General features: G+C 37.2%; 1 protein-coding gene across 1 annotated transcript in view; it reads left to right on the top strand.

Moving 5' to 3' along the window:
• spega (striated muscle enriched protein kinase a) overlaps positions 1 to 19,202 on the top strand; it is a gene marked incomplete at its 5' end in the record, with an annotated part of 49,045 nt that extends 29,843 nt beyond the window's left edge. The window contains 25 exons of the mRNA XM_048198478.1: positions 842 to 965; positions 1,040 to 1,212; positions 1,419 to 1,531; positions 1,652 to 1,820; positions 3,769 to 3,874; positions 3,980 to 4,177; positions 4,258 to 4,315; positions 4,402 to 4,479; positions 4,563 to 4,735; positions 4,821 to 4,847; positions 4,931 to 5,083; positions 5,176 to 5,218; positions 9,277 to 9,345; positions 9,439 to 11,722; positions 12,574 to 12,678; positions 12,779 to 12,895; positions 12,982 to 13,149; positions 14,016 to 14,138; positions 14,307 to 14,471; positions 14,918 to 15,464; positions 15,555 to 15,794; positions 15,872 to 16,095; positions 16,208 to 16,283; positions 16,423 to 16,572; positions 18,200 to 19,202. Of these exons, the coding sequence (XP_048054435.1) occupies positions 842 to 965; positions 1,040 to 1,212; positions 1,419 to 1,531; positions 1,652 to 1,820; positions 3,769 to 3,874; positions 3,980 to 4,177; positions 4,258 to 4,315; positions 4,402 to 4,479; positions 4,563 to 4,735; positions 4,821 to 4,847; positions 4,931 to 5,083; positions 5,176 to 5,218; positions 9,277 to 9,345; positions 9,439 to 11,722; positions 12,574 to 12,678; positions 12,779 to 12,895; positions 12,982 to 13,149; positions 14,016 to 14,138; positions 14,307 to 14,471; positions 14,918 to 15,464; positions 15,555 to 15,794; positions 15,872 to 16,095; positions 16,208 to 16,283; positions 16,423 to 16,572; positions 18,200 to 18,407 (5,891 nt within the window). The remainder of the gene's footprint in view (positions 1 to 841; positions 966 to 1,039; positions 1,213 to 1,418; positions 1,532 to 1,651; positions 1,821 to 3,768; positions 3,875 to 3,979; positions 4,178 to 4,257; positions 4,316 to 4,401; positions 4,480 to 4,562; positions 4,736 to 4,820; positions 4,848 to 4,930; positions 5,084 to 5,175; positions 5,219 to 9,276; positions 9,346 to 9,438; positions 11,723 to 12,573; positions 12,679 to 12,778; positions 12,896 to 12,981; positions 13,150 to 14,015; positions 14,139 to 14,306; positions 14,472 to 14,917; positions 15,465 to 15,554; positions 15,795 to 15,871; positions 16,096 to 16,207; positions 16,284 to 16,422; positions 16,573 to 18,199) is intronic.
• Between the last annotated feature and the right edge of the window lie 2 nt (positions 19,203 to 19,204).

Below are 19,204 nucleotides of genomic sequence, written 5' to 3'. Positions count from 1 at the left end.
TCCTTCACGGTCAAAAATTACGACATAGGAAATGAATTACAAATACGAAAAAATACTAAAACTCAGAGAATCTTTTGGTGGTACAAACTACAAATGAAGGGGTGACACTAAAATATCAAGAGTGCATAATAGACAGAATTTTTGTTAAATTTTGATGTTATGTGTAATAAAATGTCCTCCTCTGTGTTCAGGTTTGACTGCAGTAAAAACTTGATGCAAAAACTGACACTTCAAATCAACATTTAAAAAAAATTAAACCTTGAAAAAAGTAGTCTTTGAGAATGTCTAAGTATAAATCCGAATCCACAAATTAATAAAAATAAATATTTATGTCTAAAAACATGTCTATAAGCCACTTTATATAGAACTATATAGGAATCTGTTGGTTACACCATGGCATTACATAAGTTTTTATTGTTTTACTCCCACCAGATGGCACTAATCTACCTTCAAATCGTATTTTAAATGCATTGTCTCTATTTTAACATGGAATCCTGTTTTAATTGAAAAATAATTTATAAATATATTAGGAAAAAAAGTGTTATTTTCAATGGGGAAAAATAGCTAAGAATATTCGAAATAATATTCAAAAAATATTATCGAACAAAAATTTATTACATTGGTTTAAAAAAAAAAAAAACATTTCAAGGCTTCATTCGCTTTTGACTGTGAAGGAGCCAAGTGTGACCCCTAAACGAAGAGGACCAGAGGGTTGATTGCAGATCATCTCAGCAGGCCAAAACAGCCCCTCATGAACCTTTTCTTGAAATGTTGACCTGATGCATGCACATTGCATGTAGACTTGTTGAAACCATGTTTTCATTATTTTTCCATTTCACAGGACAGTATTTACACAAAGCTCCAGTCATCCTGGACAAACCTGATATTGTGTATGTAGTTGAGGACCAGCCTGTCACCATCACAATAACCCTTAATCATGTCCAAGCAACAGGAATGTGGAAAAGGTTAGTGTCAAATGCAAACCAAACATTCAAACTACAATATAAATGTAAATATTAAATATGCCATTGTTTACCAGAAGGGGAGTGGTGCTTGTCAACAAACCTGGTGCATTAGAGATGACCATGCCTGATGATGACCAGCATGCCCTCCATATTGCCAAAGTGAAAAGCAATGATGTAGGGCAGCTTATTTTCATGGCAAACAACCAGTATGGCAGTGACCTCTGCACTCTGCAGCTGGCCATGGCAGGTGAAGACTCACTTTTTTCAACCTCATTATAAATATTAGCTGCACATCAGCAACAATGCATGGCAGAGCAGGCAACTATTAATTTGTGCAATTTATAAGATTTGTAACATTTTAAGAGTGTTTTGCTACTCTATAATATGCCTCTAATCTAAAGTTTTTCCTGACGGATATCATGACATTAAGTAGATCTTTGGTGTCTGTTTCAGTGCCCCCTACATTTGAGATCATCATGGAGGACTTGGACGTGTGTGTTGGGGAAACATCTCGTTTTGCTGTTGTTGTAGATGGAAAACCTGACCCTGATATCCTCTGGTACAAGGTACGTTTACACTCTTGAATACATTAATGTCTATAGTCTTGAGTATGTTAATGTCTATAACTGAAATTTCACTGGAGAATTGTTTGCTGTCCTTGGTGATGTGTTCTGTTTGACTTTCAGGATAGTGTTCTTCTTGCAGAGAGCAGTCATTGTACCTTTGTGTATGATGACAGAGAGTGCTCGCTTGTTATTCTCAGTGTTCAGCCTGAGGATATAGGGGTCTACACTTGCACTGCTAGGAACATGGCTGGGTCAGTGTCCTGTAAGGCTGAGCTTATGGTCCATACTGGTAAGTTATACAAATTAGTTTCAATATGGCTATCCAAAAGCGATTCTAGTGAATAACTCAAGGTTTACTCAGTACAAACTAGTTTGGTATAGTTAGGGTGACCAGATTTGTCATGATGGAATCAAGCAGCAACCTTCAGGCCTCTCTTTTGAATCCAACATGGAAGTGACTTAAACTGCAATTCATCGACTGGCTGCTAGAGGCAGGCTCCAAAAAGGAGTCAATCCCATAGACCCCCTATGCTAAAATGCCCAACTTTACAGCAGAAAAAAATATATTTACAGCCTGGTACAAAAAGTGGTTTTGGTCTATATAGCTAATTTTGCCCTTCATGGCAACTGTGAGGGGGTTGAATTTTTTTATAACTCATCCATTTAAGTTAAATTAAGCCTTAAGGCCCGTTCACACCAAGAATGATAACTATAAAGATAACGATAAAGATGTAGTTCTAAAAATTGTTCTAAATATAAAAGAACAGCACTGTCCACACTACAGCTATAATGATAATGATATAGAGAAACAATATCGTTGGGATCGCTTTCAGATTGATTTTTTATGGATTTTTTTACGTCATTGCGGAAAAGTTAATCGCCGAGATCCAGAAAAAGCCACCACTGTTTGACAAGTCAAACCCACTTTTCAAGGATACTTTAAAGAAAATGTATATATGGAAAACAATCGGTCATACCCCCGGAATATATGGTGAGAAGTATTAACAATGAGATTATTATGCCAGGCTAGCAAACAGTGAAACATAAAATTACCTCAGATATCCAGCGCTAGTTTCGACAACATTGTCTTGCTTCCTTTAAAGTTGCAGTGAAAAAGACTAGGCGTTTTTTTATTCTACTATATTGACTTCGTCTGCTAAATTCTCTGTTAGATTAGATCGATTACACTAGCTATTCACTCGAAACATAGCATGCTGAGGACATCTGCTGGTTATAGCTGTGTAAATGCAACAAGAACAGCAAAAACTTAGAAAAAGCTTAGAATAAATAGACCGTTATCTTTTATTGCTGTGGACGCAAATATAGTTATCGTTATAGCTATCTTTATAGTAATCGTTCTTGGTGTGAAGGGGCCTTTACAGTTCTGCATAATTAAGGGTGTGGCCACTTGAGTGGCAGGTGGATAGCCGCTGCTGTCACTACTAGCTGTTTGCCTGCTGTCGGTTAGCTCCACCCATGTCCCGCCTCTTTGCACATTTTCGGTTAGTGACGTGCTGCCAAGATTGCGACGGCTGGCTCCGCCCACTTTAGGCTTCAAAAATGCTCTTCAGAAATGTACAGGTGACGTCATGGACACTACATCCATTGTTTTATACAGTCTATGGGTGGAATACGGGACAGGAAGGGCCTTCAAAAAAAAAAAAAAAAAAAAAAAAAACTTTCATGATATGAGAATTTTTATTTCATGATAACGATATAGTTACTTTATTTTTGTTACATAAAAAAGAACAAGGAAGCATATTACAAACAATAAGACAAATATGATGAACAAATTAAATAAACTATGTCTTTAAAGTATATAGGTTTATTTAACATGTATACTATTATTTAACATCTTTTGTTGTTTGATTAACATTACCCAGCCAACATTTGGACGTTTAATGACCATTGAAAAGACTCCGACCTCTGACACATCCCGTCATGTTTGAAAAATAGTTCCAAAAATTACATTTGAAATATTCCCAATTAATTAATTAATCTTAATTAATTAATTAAGTATTATATATTGAACTATACATGCAACCCCAGAGAATTGTACAGATCTACAAATGTATCTGAATGCATTTTTAGGAAACGTTCTGTGTTACATTTATAACAATTTATTTTTGGCCAGGGGACACGACGTTGCCGTCGGACCAGTGTTTCCTGGGTAATGACTGGTATTTTGGGCTGCTGTCACTTGATAAACACTCTTCTATACTTCTATATATTCACAGCCAAAAATGTGGAGGAAGAAGAAGAGCAAATGGAAGATGAAGGCACAATTCTACGGAGGATGCGCAGACTGACTGATTACTATGGCATACACAAAGAGATTGGCAGGTCAGATACCATACCAGAAGGACACTGCTGTTTATAGTTTTATTATTATTAGGAGAACACTGAATATATTTGGATCTGACAGGTCTGTAATGTCTTTGTTCACAGAGGGGCTTTTTCATATGTCAAGCGAGTGACACTAAAAAAAGGTCAATCATTTGCAGCAAAATTCATCTCGGTGCGGGCAATGAGTAAGACTTGTTCCCTAAGAGAGATGACCCTCCTGTCAGAGTTAGACCATGAGAATATCGTCCACTTCTACGATGCTTTCGAAAAGAGGCGTGTAGTGGTCATTATTACTGAACTGTATCCTTTCCTCCTGATGAATTATCCTTTTCTTGATAAGAAGCTGTTTGCTTGCATCATTATCCTTAAATGATTAAAAGGTGCCACGAAGAGCTTTTGGAAAGAATAACAAAAAGAACAACCATCTTCGAATCCGAGGTTGGTGTTTTAACTGTGTATTCAGTAAAAATGAGTTGTTTTTGCATGATGCTAATATATTTTCTATGTTTGTGTTCTGTGTTCAGGTTCAGTCTATCATACGGCAGTTACTCGAGGGTGTCGCCTATCTTCACCGCAATGACATAATTCACCTTGATATAAAGGTCAACAGATAAACGCTTTACTAATCATTACAAATTACAGTTTTCAGAGACAAGTAATTATACAGTATGTGTGTGTATTTCAGCCTGAAAACATTCTCATGGCAGACCAAAAAAGTGATCACATTCGTATTTGTGATTTTGGCAATGCTCTGAAAGTCAATCCAAATGAGGAATTGTACTGCAAATATGGCACACCAGAATTTATTGCTCCTGAGATTGTAAACCAGTCACCAATCTCTAAATCTACAGACATCTGGTAAAAGACCATCACTTCACCTAAGTCTTTGAGAGGGTTAAACTTTCATTCTCTGTATTTTCTAAAGCTATCTTTCTCTCCATAGGCCAGTGGGTGTCATAACTTATTTATGGTATGTATATTTGAGCTCTCCACTGACAGAATTTTGCATTCATAACGTGTGTTACATGTCTTTATCATTCACATAATTTACAGCCTAACAGGAGTTTCCCCATTTGCTGGGGAAAATGACCGTGACACTCTGCTGAACATCAGGAATTATAATGTTGCATTTGAGGAAAGCATGTTTAAAGACCTTTGCAGAGAAGCAAAAGGATTCATCATAAAGCTCCTTGTCCCAAACAAACTGTAAGTGTTTATTGCACCACAATCTTTGAGGTAAATATGTCTGATTGTTGTAATTGTCATGAAGTTATACTCGCTTGAATTTAATGTTTCAGGAGACCTGATGCCACAGAATGTCTTCTTCATCCTTGGTTCAAGGTATGATAGAATATTAACAAACAGGATGCAGTACTGATTAATGCAGTGAAACAAAGAAAATATTTATACACACTTTTGGTAACTTTGACCTACAGAAGATGTGTACACAATACATAGCTGCCATTCAACAGAACAAAACAGAGATACTGTGTCTTTGAAATATCTAAAACCTTAATGCAATCTGCAGGCAATCACATCATCACTACATGGCACAAGCTAATTGCATCTACAGCCTTACGAAAAAAAAAGTTTATTCAACTGTGCTATTAGTATACTTCTTTTAAACTAAAAAAAAAGAAAGTATACTTTCAGTCTACTTTTTATGTACTTCTCAGAAATATACTAAATAATTGCACTTAAGTACTTGACTTATACTGGCAGAAAAGCCTAAGTATACTTAGCTTGTAGTTGTGTTTACTCTTTTGTTTGAGGAGCCTATTAAATACTTTTTACACTCTGTCTTATAAACTTACATTGTTTGAAAATATTGATTTATAAAGAAAACATATGTTTCTACTGAATTTTTTTCATTTTTTACTTCAAATCTACTTTACTCTTTTCATGTTTTAACTGTTATACAGTAGGGGGCGCTATTATGCATCTTCCAGTACAGAATCTCTGGATCAAAACACAGGTTAAGAAGAAGAAGCAGAAACAAGTGATAGAAGATTGCTTACGCAAATGTAAAATAACACGATCATCAAACATTAAACAGCATATAAATCAAAACTGTGAAGCTTTGGGGTTGATGATGGACCCGATCTACTCCATCTGTGTTTTGATCATCTTTCTGAATCCCATCTGGATGAAGTCTTTTATAAAAACAAAATTTTCTCAGCTTTTTGTTTAAAATGTTGCTTTTTTATGAAACGTACCTACATTCAAGTGTTGATAAAAAAGGATACATGAAGAATAAAATGTTTTTAAAATGGAAAGAGTTAAAGTGCAGTTAAAGGTATATTTAAAGTATAAAAATGTAATACCTAAATAGGAACATAGTAGTATATTTAAAGTGCAAAAAGAATATATAAATAGTAAACAATAAGTATGATGTTATGGTTACTTAAAACTTAAAAGTATACTTGCAGTCAATGTTCCCTCTAAGCTGCGCGCGTGCGCGGCTGCGCACTTCTGAAGCCGCGGCCGCGCAGAAAAAAATAATTGCCGCGCAGAGAACAGACATGAAAATGACTGTAGTATTTTAAATGAGAAATAATTGCAGTGCTCTGGACAACCGCTATAGAGTTATTGTCGCTATAGAGTTGGAACCGGTGAATACGGTTTACAGGTTTCATAGAAAGAGAACGATTGAGCGCGTGAGCTGGCTGGCCCTGAGCCAAATCAGTCGAGGTAAGAATACGAATACTGTCATGTTTGCGGACTAAATACCTCAATACGAGAGGCAACGCGAAATGAAAAGAAATGTGAAATGAAACGTTATGTTTTAATGAAAAGTGGCGGAAGTAACGGATGATGGGCACAGAATGCTAACAAAACTCTGAGACATTTACAATCACACCCCCCACCCCCCACAGGTGTAGCTTGCAAACTCAAAAGACATCAGTGATATACCTCAGTTTAAATAGATTTGTGTGTGGTGGTGGTGTGGGTTTCAGGGATGTTTAGATAACTATAAAAGAGTTAACGTTCACTTTTCTTAAAAATATTTAGCTATCAGTTTAAATGCTTCAGTTTGTTTTCACTATATAATATATTAAAACAAATGGAAGCATTATTATATCAGTTTAAATACTTAAATATTATATTATATTTTATTATATTATATTATAATGTAAGCCTAATAAAAAATTGATCTCACAAGGGGATTGTTTAGGGCTCCCTTGCCACGAAAAATCTGAAACCTCCTGATATATAAAATCTGGGAAATTCATAAGCAATAAACATGTAATTTTGATGGTTTAACACTCTTGCTAATAATTGACTGTACAAAAACACATTATGGTTGTCCCAAACCATCATTGTAACTGCTCATATTATATTATTATAAAGAATTGAACTGTCCTGCAGGAGGACAGAAATTACAGTTAATACAGCAATGTGAAAAAATCTCAAGTAACCTAAAATGTGCTTAATTTAGTGACTGAACTGCTTGTTTTCAAACATATTATTTAATAAATCCCTAAGTTACATCAAGGGTCAAATAAAATAGAAACGGCACATTAAAGTTAAATGTTACAGTTGCATGATAAAACCATTTTTCTTTTTTTTTTGTGCATTTACGTTCATTGTACAGGTCTGATATAAAGTATGTTTTTGCTCAGGTGGCCAAAATGTGCGCTCAACAGAGAAAAGTTTTGCTCAGCGAGAAAAAAAATTAGAGGGAGCATTGCTTGCAGTATAAAATTACTAGTTTACTGAGAGGTACTTAAGAGTGTACTTTCATAAACTAAAAAATGTGCTACAAGTATTAAAATAGTAAACTAATAGTATACTTATAAATTCACTTGTAGTACAGATGCAGTGCAAACGAGAAACATAGTTGTGAACTAGTTGTGCACTTAAAGTTTACTACTGTTACACTTATAGTACACTATATAGTACACCTAATAGTACACCCTTACAGAAAAAACACATGTACATGTGATTTTGCACATGTGAAATTTAACATGCGAAAACGTTAGAAGCACATGTGAAAATATGTGGATCTCATGTGAAACGTGTTTTGCACATGGGAAATGTGTGCTTTTGGAACGTTTCCCATGTGAAAAATGTGTGAAACCCTCATGTGATCACATCTGAAACCCCTATGTGAAACTCCATATGAAAACCCATGTGATCACATGTGAAACCCCATGTGATCACATGTGAAACCCCATGTGATCACATGTGAAACCCTCATGTGATCACATCTGAAACCCCTATGTGAAACTCCATATGAAAACCCATGTGATCACATGTGAAACCCTGCATGTGAAACCCTCATGTGATCACATCTGAAACCCCTATGTGAAACTCCATATGAAAACCCATGTGATCACATGTGAAACCCCATGTGATCGCATGTGAAACCCTCATGTGATCACATCTGAAACCCCTATGTGAAACTCCATATGAAAACCCATGTAATCACATGTGAAACCCCATGCGATCACATGTGAAACCCTCATGTGATCACATCTGAAACCCCTATGTGAAACTCCATATGAAAACCCATGTGATCACATGTGAAACCCCATGTGATCACATGTGAAACCCTCATGTGATCACATCTGAAACCCCTATGTGAAACTCCATATGAAAACCCATGTAATCACATGTGAAACCCCATGCGATCACATGTGAAACCCTCATGTGATCACATCTGAAACCCCTATGTGAAACTCCATATGAAAACCCATGTGATCACATGTGAAACCCCATGTGATCACATGTGAAACCCTCATGTGATCACATCTGAGACCCCTCTATGTGAAACTCCATATGAAAACCCATGTGATCACATGTGAAACCCCATGTGAAACCCTCATGTGATCACATCATGTGAAACTCCATATGAAAACCCATGTGATCACATGTGAAACCCCCATGTGATTTTGCACATGTGAAATTTAACATGTGAAAACATGTTAGAAGCACATGTGAAAATATGTGGATTACATGTGAAACGTGTTTTGCACACGGAAAATGTGTGCTTTTGAACGTTTCCCATTTGAAAATGTGTGAAACCCCATGTGATCATATGTGAAACCCCCATGTGATCACATGAGAAATTCATGTGTTTTTTTTCTGTAAGGGACTTACATGTTTAATAATAGTACATTGATATTAGTATAATTACTACATAAAGTATACTTAAAAATTTACTTGAACATTACTTAAGTATGCATGTACTTAAAATTAACCTGAAGTCTTTTTCGTAAGGGTGTGGATGTATTGGCAGCAACATAGCAGATTGATTCCGCAAAGACCAAATACATTAACACTGTCATATCCATTATTTTTTTAATATATATATATATATATATATATATATATATATATTTTGATTATTATTATTATTATTAGAGAACATTAATCTAATTGTCATTTTTCCTTAGTCACTGACAAAGGGAAAAAGCATCACCACAACATTACATAAGCAAGTGCTAGCCCGACGTAAATGGCAGGTAAGCAATAATTTTTTTTTTTTTAAAATAAAGAAAAAAACATAAGAAATGAACAATATTCATGGCCTAACTCTGTTCATTTTGCCATTCCAGTGTTCGCTCATTAGATACAAGTCTAAAATGGTGATGAGATCCATATCAGAATTGCTGGATGACTCTTCTAGCCATGTGTCCCTTGCGGTGCCTAGAAACCTTAAAGACTGCTCACCACCTCCATCGTCATCCTCCGACTCAGATGAGGACACAGATGAACTTCCTTTCATCCCTATGCCCCACATAATGATGTTCTCTGGTTCCCGGATGTCTCTGACTGAGATCCATGAGGATGATGATAATGTCATTAGAGGATCCAATGATTCCTACCAAAAAAACATTCATCGGCTCAAGGACATCACAGAATGCCAGCCAACTGATCGACAGCAGAATGTAGACCACCTGGAGATTGCAGAAAGGACTGAACACTTGAAAGAATCCTTGCAAAGGGATGCCAGTGTACAAGCTGAACAGGTAGAAGGCAAGTCCAGAAGAGCGCTAATGCGAAGAGGGAGTTCTGCTGATAGTGCGCTTCTTCTGCAGATCACACCTGAAGATGTAAATGTGAATGATAATATTAAGGAAAGCCAAAAGCACATGAAAAAGGCAGTTTCCATGGAGCTTCCACACCGGAGCAGTAGTCCAAAGACAGGCAAGCTAAGCAAGGAAGATTATGCTCTAAAACTTGATCTTCTGAGGCAGAGGTTGCTAAGAGGGGGCACTGTTGACAAGAATATGAGTGGTCTTCGTGGACCCCTGCTTGAGACACTGGGTGTTGATGATGAGAGACGAACTGCATCTTTGGACCGTAACTTCAGACGAGCCAGGTTGAGTGCATCTCAGGCATCCTCCACTGAAAGTCCTGAGGAAACAAAAACTGTATCCAGGAAGAGGTCTTCTTTAAGGGAGGGAAACTCAGAGACGATTTCACTACATAGGAGATCTGGAGCCCCACTAGAGATTCCCTCCTTAGCCACATCTAATATCACAGATCAAACCAAGGCTGGTCCTCCACCTGTGTTTCCTAGAGAAATTTCTTCCAAGCCACCAACTCCAGACTTGGAAATTAAACAGGTGTCTAAAGAAGAGTCTACTGGTAATGTCCATATTATACATACCTCTCAGCCTGCATCTATATTAGATGACACTGATAAGAAGTTAGAGAAGATGGAAGAACACTCATTCCCTCAAGACAGTGTGCAAGGAAAGAGTAATAAAAGTACTGAATCATCTCTTGATATACTTCCACATGACATATCCTCAAATTATTCCAGTAAAGTGCAGGTAAATGGCAAACAGGCATCATCTGCCACAGTGTTACCCACCCCTATCTTGAAAATCCCACAGCCAGATACTCAACCTACCACTGGACATCCAGCTGTTTTTGCTGCTGCTTCCTCAGCACACCAGCCAACCCTTAGAAAGGATATCAAAGATATTGATTCAGAGGAACTTTTTGAGGCAAGGTTTAAGAAGAGGGAATCATCTTTGACACATGGCCTGAAACGATTGGCAAGGGCAAAGTCTGTAGAAAACTCACCAGTTCTCCCACGGAAATTAGATGAAGAGGTTTATCGACCTGGACCTGTAGGCGCCCCATTGGAGTTTGGACCTAGAAGATTACAGGAAAAATCCAAGTCTGTCCAAGACCTCAGGGAGGTGGAGAAGGAATCTGGGCTTGGACTTGTTGGAAGATTCTCTATGCGTGCAAGGAGATGCGTGCAACCCATTCAAAAAAAAGGCAAAGAGGAGACCTCAGATTCTGTAGCTAACAGACGACGGGTTACCTGGGCTATGGGACGTAGCAAGTCCTTGGACAAAAAAGAAGTTGAGACGGGAACCTTTGACAACACTATAGATTCAAACAAAGAAAATCTTGGGAAAGATAGTAAGAAGGTTGCTGAATCGCCTGTCCTTGCAGTGCGACGTAAATTTGAATCTGTTTCAGGAATATTTGATAGAGTGCATAGTAAGTCAAAAGACAGAGATGATAAGGAAACTAAACCCCACGTTGATGCAGAAACTCTAAAAGAGGAGAAGCAAGACATCAAGAAAATAAACGATTCACCAGTTCTGGCATTGCGAAAAAAGTTTGAGTCGAAGGTGTCTGGATTTTCATTAAGAAAACAAAGTCAGCCTGAGAAGAGGGAGGGAGATAAGGAAACTAGAGATGAAGGACAGAAAACACCTTTGCTCTCCTGTCATCGCCGCTCTCAGTCTGATGGGCTCATTCACAAGAAGGTGGACATTCCAGAGAACCAGCTTCCTTCACAAACTGCTTCTACATCATCCAAAGAGACACTGAACGACTCTTCTAGTGTACAGTCTGTAGAGTCCTTTCAGAGTATGTATGATTCAGTTTATGCAGTACGTTTTATTTTTTGTCAGTTATCCAAAACTATTCCAACACTTGTTGATAAGTATGTAAGCTGTTGTTAAATACTGTAAATTATGAATTAAGCTTTGGAAACTAATTTATGCAAATGATAAAGACACATTAAAGCATTAGTTCACTTCAGAATTAAAATTTCGTGATCATTTACTCACCCGCATGCCATGCAAGATGTTCATGTCTTTCTTTCTTCAGTCGAAAAGAAATGAAGGTTTTTGAAGAAAATATTCCAGGATTTTTCTCCATATAGTGGACTTCACTGGGGTTCAACGGGTTGAAGGTCCAAACTGCAGTTTCAGTGCAGCTTCAAAGAGCTCTACATGATCCCAGACGTTGTTTTAGCTTTTTTTTACTAAGTCTTTGAATCTTTGCTTTGTAAACACTGGATCGGTACTTCTGCCTACGTCACTCGTGACCTTTCCAACATGATTACGTAATGTGTGGCACATCACAGAGCAGTGCAAGATGAGCATTTGTGGTTAAAAAGTATATATTTTTAAAAAATGAGCGATAGTTTCTCTAGTTAAGACCCCTATTCCTCGTCTGGGATCATGTAGAGCTCTTTGAAGCTGCACTGAAACTGACATTTGGACCTTCAACCCGTTGAACCCCAGTGAAGTCCACTATATGGAGAAAAATCCTGGAATGTTTTCCTCAAAAACCTTAATTTCTTTTCCACTGAAGAAAGAAAGACAAACATCTTGGATGACATGGGGGTGAGTAAATTATCAGGAAATTTTAATTCAGAAGTGAACTAATCCTTTAATTGCAAAATTGCATTAAAAGCATTTCTTTGTTGACAGCTCCTGAAACTGACATGAGGTCTAGGTGGGACAGATGGGGTTTGTCCAGAAGTAAGAGAGACAGGACACCATCTAAATCAAGGGCACCTGTAACTTCAAAGGAAGGTGAAACAAAAATTTCATTCCATTCTTTCTACTCCTGGCCATAGTTTTGATCAGCAATTCTAATTAACAGCTCGTCTATTTTTTTATTTTTTTATTTCAGATTTTCCTCCAGTTTTCCACATTACACTAAAGGACCATGTTCTTCTTGAAGGAAATCCAGTCACCCTTAGTTGTCTTCCAGCTGGTAGCCCTGAGCCTAAAATATTATGGATGAAAGGTATTTTTCATTAAATGTTTCACTTTTAATTATGAAAGCGGTAGTTCACCAACAATTTTCAAACTTTTCTTCGTTTCTGTTCGTAGATAAGAAACCTTTGGAGATTGATGACAGAATGAGCTTAGTGGGCTGCCCAGATGGAAGGCAACTTTTGATGATCATGAAGACCTCTAAGAAAGATGCTGGAATCTATGAATGTGTAGCCACTAACAACCTGGCCTCTGCAACTACTTCCTGTATACTGTCCTTAGCCTGTAAGCTCTGGAAGATTGCCTACTATTTAGTATCCACCTTTTTTCTATGCCCCATGACACACTGCATGAATTATGGGAGTAACTTATAAAAGATAAATTCTATAAAAAACTCATAAAAGATAACTGCGACTTTTTATCTCACAATTCTGACAATTTTTCTCAGAATTGCGAGATATAAAGTCACAATTGTGAGTTATAAAGTCAGAATCATGAGATATAAAGTCGCAATTCGGAGAAAAAATGTCAGAATTGTATCTCACAATTGCAATTGTAAGTTTATATCACACAATTATGACTTTAAAACTCGCAATTCTGACTTTATAACTCACAATTCTGACTTTATAACTCGCAATTCTGACTTTATAACTCGCAATTCTGACTTTGTAACTCGCAATTTTGACTTTATATCTCACAATTGTGAGAAAAAAAGTCAGAATTGTGAGATTAAAATTCGCAGTTACCTTTTTTTTATCTTTTATTCAGTGGTGGAAACAAGCTTCCATAGAAAACAGATATTCTGTTTCCACAGATATTCTTGTGATATCATGTCACATTAAAATACCAAGTGTTATGTTATTCTTCTGATGTCTAAAAATCAAAACATGAAGGAAAATTGACAACTTATTCAGTCAAACTGATGGATAAGGATTATTTGCAGCACAACTTTATAGTTTGAAATGATTCGTCTCAGTCTTTGAGTGGAAGTTCCCCAAACCTCCCTTAATTCAAATGCAGTAAGCTCGTCAGGAAAAAAGGTGGACAGTATTAATGCCAAATAGATGATTGGGTGTTCTCACATTTTGTTCATTATATGCTTGCACAAGTTATTTTCTGATTCTCATATATTGTTTATATCACATTTTAAGGTGTTCCAAAACCTCCGGGAACCCCAGAGATTCCACAGATATACAATGACACTGCTCTGGTTCAATGGAAACCTTCAGACACCAAAGTTCCTTGCACATACACACTTGAGAGAAAATCTGATGGTAGGGAATGTCTAATACATCTTGCATTATGTTTTATCATGGTATCAAACAAACCAACAAGATTAAAATATTACTACTGTGTGTTAAATAGTATTATTATAATTATTAGTACTATCACTTTGTCATTCAAAGTGTGCAGTGATTTACATTTTTACATTTTATCTGTAGGTGATGATAAGTGGTTGACTGAAGCTACAGGAGTGACTGATTGTTTCTACAATTCCACTAAACTTCCTTCTGGTTCTACCATCCGATTCCGTGTGGCATGTGTAAATAAAGCTGGCCGAGGTCCATACAGTAATGTATCAGAGGGAATACGCATTAACGTTGAAGGTACTGAGCATGTACACAGCAAAATCCCCAGAGTTAAATCAACTCTGCTCAGAGAACATATGGACCATCTCTACATAGAGTTAAAATAACACTGAAGCAGAGTTAAAATTAATGAGATAATGCTGTTTGTGGAGTTGTTTATTCAGATCCTGAGAGATTTAATGTCTTTTATCTTCAAGTTGATTTCATCTAAGACTGTGGCTGGAAGTCATTTGTAGTTATTGTGTTTCTCTTCAGTGATTCTGCTTGTTAACAGCAGGTGTTCATCACTAATGCTCAATTCATAACTTAATCACTTAATTATCTCATTAACTTTAACACTATATAGAGAGGGACCATATGTAATCTGAGTTCAGTTGTACTTATTTTTATATTTTAGTAGACTGGTTATTGCCATTTCATTTTTATTTTTTGGATTGTACATCAATCCTACATCTGTTTTGCAGCGGCACCACTCAATAACCCTGCAGAAATGAAGACAAACCCCTCCGCCTCTTTCCCTGTTGTGACCACCGCTGTGACGGCATCTGCTTTTGCGTTAACACAGCCAAGTGTGTTTAGTCAGTCTATTAGTCCTATTACTGCACAGTCTGGTGAAGTCAGAAAGACTTCCTCAGAAGTCCCTGTTTCTCACTCTTTCCCAAAGACGTCCATGCCTCCTCTTGTTCTCCCCAAGCCAACAAGCGCTATCAACATGATTCCCCCTATTACCCAAGCCCAAACTGTATTTCCAAGGTCAAGCACAGCTCCACCCTCAATAGGCAGATCAATTTCCCCTGTCCCTACATATGTTCCAGCCACTTGCTCAGATGCTCCCACCCCTGTCTCTCCCCCTGTGATTCTGGTCAGCAGTATCAGTCCAATAGGAGAAGGAGCAAGCTCACCCACACCAGAGACACCTACAGGACGAGTGGTGTCCTACACCAAAACTGAGACCACTTTGAGGCAAGGAGTTCCCCAGAAGCCATACAGCTTTTTGGATGAGAAAGCCAGGTGAGAAAATAAAATTACTTGTCCCTTTATTTATACAAATAATTTATTTAAACAGTTTACAAATCTGCAAGCACTTTCGATTTTTGATAGGGGTCGTTTCGGCGTGATAAGAGATTGCAGAGAAAACGCAACAGGGAAGATGTTCATAGCAAAGATAATTCCCTATGATCAGCAGACTAAGCAAACTGTCATAAAGGAGTATGAGATCTTGAAGTCCCTCCGTTGTGAACGAATCATGGCCCTGCATGAAGCCTATATCACACCTCGCTACCTTGTGCTCATAACAGAGAACTGCACAGGCAAGGAGATCCTGTATAGTCTCATAGACAGGTGTGTAGTCAATTTATTATATTTTAAACAGGATTTTGAAAATGAAGTCTTCAGATGAGTCTTGTTCTCTCTTTCAGATTCTGTTACTCTGAAGATGATGTAGTGGGATTCATTGTCCAGATCCTTCAGGGTTTAGAATATCTCCACAACTGCCGGATTCTTCATCTGGACATCAAGCCAGACAATATCATGGTCACCAACCTCAATGTGATTAAAATCATAGACTTTGGCAGTGCACAAAGGTTTAACCCTCTCTCACTCCAACAATACAGCAGAGATCTTGGGACTCTGGAGTACATGGGTATGCACATCGTGCAATTCTTATCCTTTAACATTTCTCTAAATAAGAACTGAAAATACCTCTCCATGTCTTATTATTGACATTAATGACCTTGTGTCCTGCCTTCTTCAAGCTCCAGAAATGCTGAAAGGGGATCTAGTAGGACCCCCGGCAGACATTTGGAGCTTGGGAGTTCTTTCCTACATTATGTAAGTCATCTATGAAGGAATTAAGGTCGGCATGAAACAGAAGTTGCAACTATTGTATTATGGTGTATTTCTGAGAGAAACAGCTTATCAAACAAGCAAAAATGGTGTTTCATTTTAAGTCACTTTGTTTATACTGTAGGCTCAGCGGTAGACATCCTTTCCAGGACAAAGACCCAAAACTGACAGAGACAAAAATCCATGCAGCAAAGTTTGACTCATCTAAGCTCTACCCAAAGGTGTCCCAAAGTGCCTCCACGTTTTTAAAGAAGATGTTAAATGGCTACCAATGGTGAGTATCCAATACACATCCAGGAGCCAGTTGCAACTTAAGTAAAAACAACCCTTGAAGGGTTAGTTCACCCGAAAATGAAAATTCTTGTCATTAATTACTCACTCATGTCGTTCCACACCTGTAAGACCTTCATTCATCTTAGGAACACAAATTAAGCTATTTTTGATGAAATCTGAGAGGTATATGACTCATCCATACACAGCAATATAATCAACACATTCAAGGTCCAGAAAAGTACTAAAGACATAGTTAAAACAGTCATGTGACTGCAGTGGTTCAACCTTAATGTTATGAAGAGACAAGAATACTTTTTGTGTGCTAGAACCAAAACAAAAATAACAACTTTATTCAACAATCTGTGTTCCGAATTTGTGTTCCGAAGATGAACGAAGGTCTTACGGGTGTGGAATGACATGAGGGTGAGTAATTAATGACAGAAATTGCTAACGCTTTAGATTACAGCCCGGAAAGTACTGCGTAATTACAAAGAATTTACAGCGTAACTTTCAGTAATTATAGTGTAACTATACAGTAAGTATGTGCAAGTATAGGGGAACAATATGTAAAGTCTTGGGAATAAAGGGGTAACAACCAGGAAAATAACAAATTATTTATACTGTAAGTATTTTAGAACTAAGGGGTACTTACACTGTTATGATAGACAACAATCTTACGTTTGGGAGCAATTTAGAGAGAAAGTGCACTGATTAAGTTGTTTCAAGGCAAGTAGAAAGAACTATTGCAATCTTTTTTAATACATGGGGACATATGCTTTTGTTTCATGTAGTTACAGGTTAAGTATGACATTACGGGCTGTAAATTAAAGTGGAGCTTGTTAAAATACTTAGAGTATAAATAATTTGTTATTTTCCTGGTTGTTACCCCTTTATTCCCAAGACTTTACATATTGTTCCCCTATACTTGCACATACTTACTGTATAGGTACACTATAATTATCGAAAGTTACTCTGTAAATTCTTTGTAATTATGCAGTACTTTCCGGGCTGTAATCTAAAGTGTTACCCAGAAATTAAATTTTTGGGTGAACTAACCCTTTAAGTGCAAGGGTTTTCAAACTGTTCCTGGAGCCTCCACAGCATTGCACTTTTTACATCAGGGATAGTCAAACCTGCTCCTGGAAAGTTGCCTTCCTGCAGAGTTTAGCTCCAGGCCTATTCAAATACACCTTAAACAGTAGTCAAGGTCTTCAGGATTTCTGGAAACTTCCCGGCAGGTGTGTTGGGGCAGGTTGATGCTAAACTTAGTAGGACGTTGACCCTCCAGGAGCAGGATTGGACACCCCTGTTATATAAGGAGATACCAACTTCTGTGGCTCTACCATTGGAGAAAGTGCAACTTGGTTCACATGAATCACTTCCTTGTTATTGTTATCATGGTTTCTATGTAGATTTTCCTTGGTTTCAGTGGTCTATTACAGTAATTATGACATGGTGTGAACACAGAAAAAGCTCTGCATGCTTTTCGAATCGTGTTAATTTGATACGCCTTTTCACAGTTCAGAATCGTTACATAATTACAACATGGCATGAACACACTTGGTGTTGTTTGAGAGTAACCATGAAAAATGCCATTTTTTTAATGATTTTGTGGACTTTTTCCTCAGGTGCCGACCCACCATTAAGGACTGCCTCAATCATTCATGGCTTCATGACTCATATTTAAAGAAGCTACGTCGACAGACCTTGACTTTCACTACCACACGGCTCAAAGAATTCCTGGCGGAGCACCAGCGCAGATGTGCGGAGTCGGCTACTAAACATGAGGTCCTTCTCAGAGTCTACCAGAGTGGACCTTCATCTACCAACCAGTGAAGAAAAATAACGACTTTGACTTTAACAGAGCTGGTAAAATGTCTGGAAATTCTACCAGAAGCTTCATTGATGACAAATAATATGAGTTGAAGAATAAACTGTACTCTTATATCAAGAAAAGAAAAGACTACATGTTAAGAGTGATAAAAGGAAAAGCTGGTCAATAGCAAGTAACAGTTGTTTCAAGGTGATGGACATTACATAAAGAGCAATACTGGATTAAATTATCTTTGGATCTGTGATTGTACCAGAATGTTTGTTTTTTAATAATATCATTATTGTTTAGTATTTATGTAGGTTGCAATTGGTGATGCATCCATTTGAACTTGAATTAAGTATCATTTTAAGAATTGCAGGAGCTGTCAATGAAGAAGAATACAGTAATAGTTTTCTACATTTTTCTTTTGGGAATTCTTTAAATGCACACAGTTGTCTGCAGTGTAAAATGCTGATTTGTCAGTGTTTAATATATATATCGAGAGTGTCAGCAATATAATACACTTTTAAGCTTCAAGCTCTGGTGTTTCAAGTTGTTTCAAAGTTTATTTATGAAAACCGTTACGAATCTTGTGTAAATCTTGTAGATGTATGTTTACATTTGATTTTATATTTCAAACTCTGTATATCACACTGTTTGGCATGTCTTTAGACTTTTTGCTGTTTTGCTTTTGTAAAATATTTGATATGGGTACTTTGATAACAGGTATGAGTATATATTTACAGTTTTTTCCCCTTTCTAATGAAGCATTCTTTCAACAGAATTAAAAATAAAACATGTTAATTGAAAACACAAAACA

This window comes from Megalobrama amblycephala, linkage group LG8 (assembly GCF_018812025.1).
Source record: "Megalobrama amblycephala isolate DHTTF-2021 linkage group LG8, ASM1881202v1, whole genome shotgun sequence".
Lineage (NCBI taxonomy): Eukaryota > Metazoa > Chordata > Actinopteri > Cypriniformes > Xenocyprididae > Megalobrama > Megalobrama amblycephala.
The sequence above is the reverse complement of the archived record's forward strand: the minus strand, read 5'-3'. Positions and strand labels throughout refer to the sequence as shown.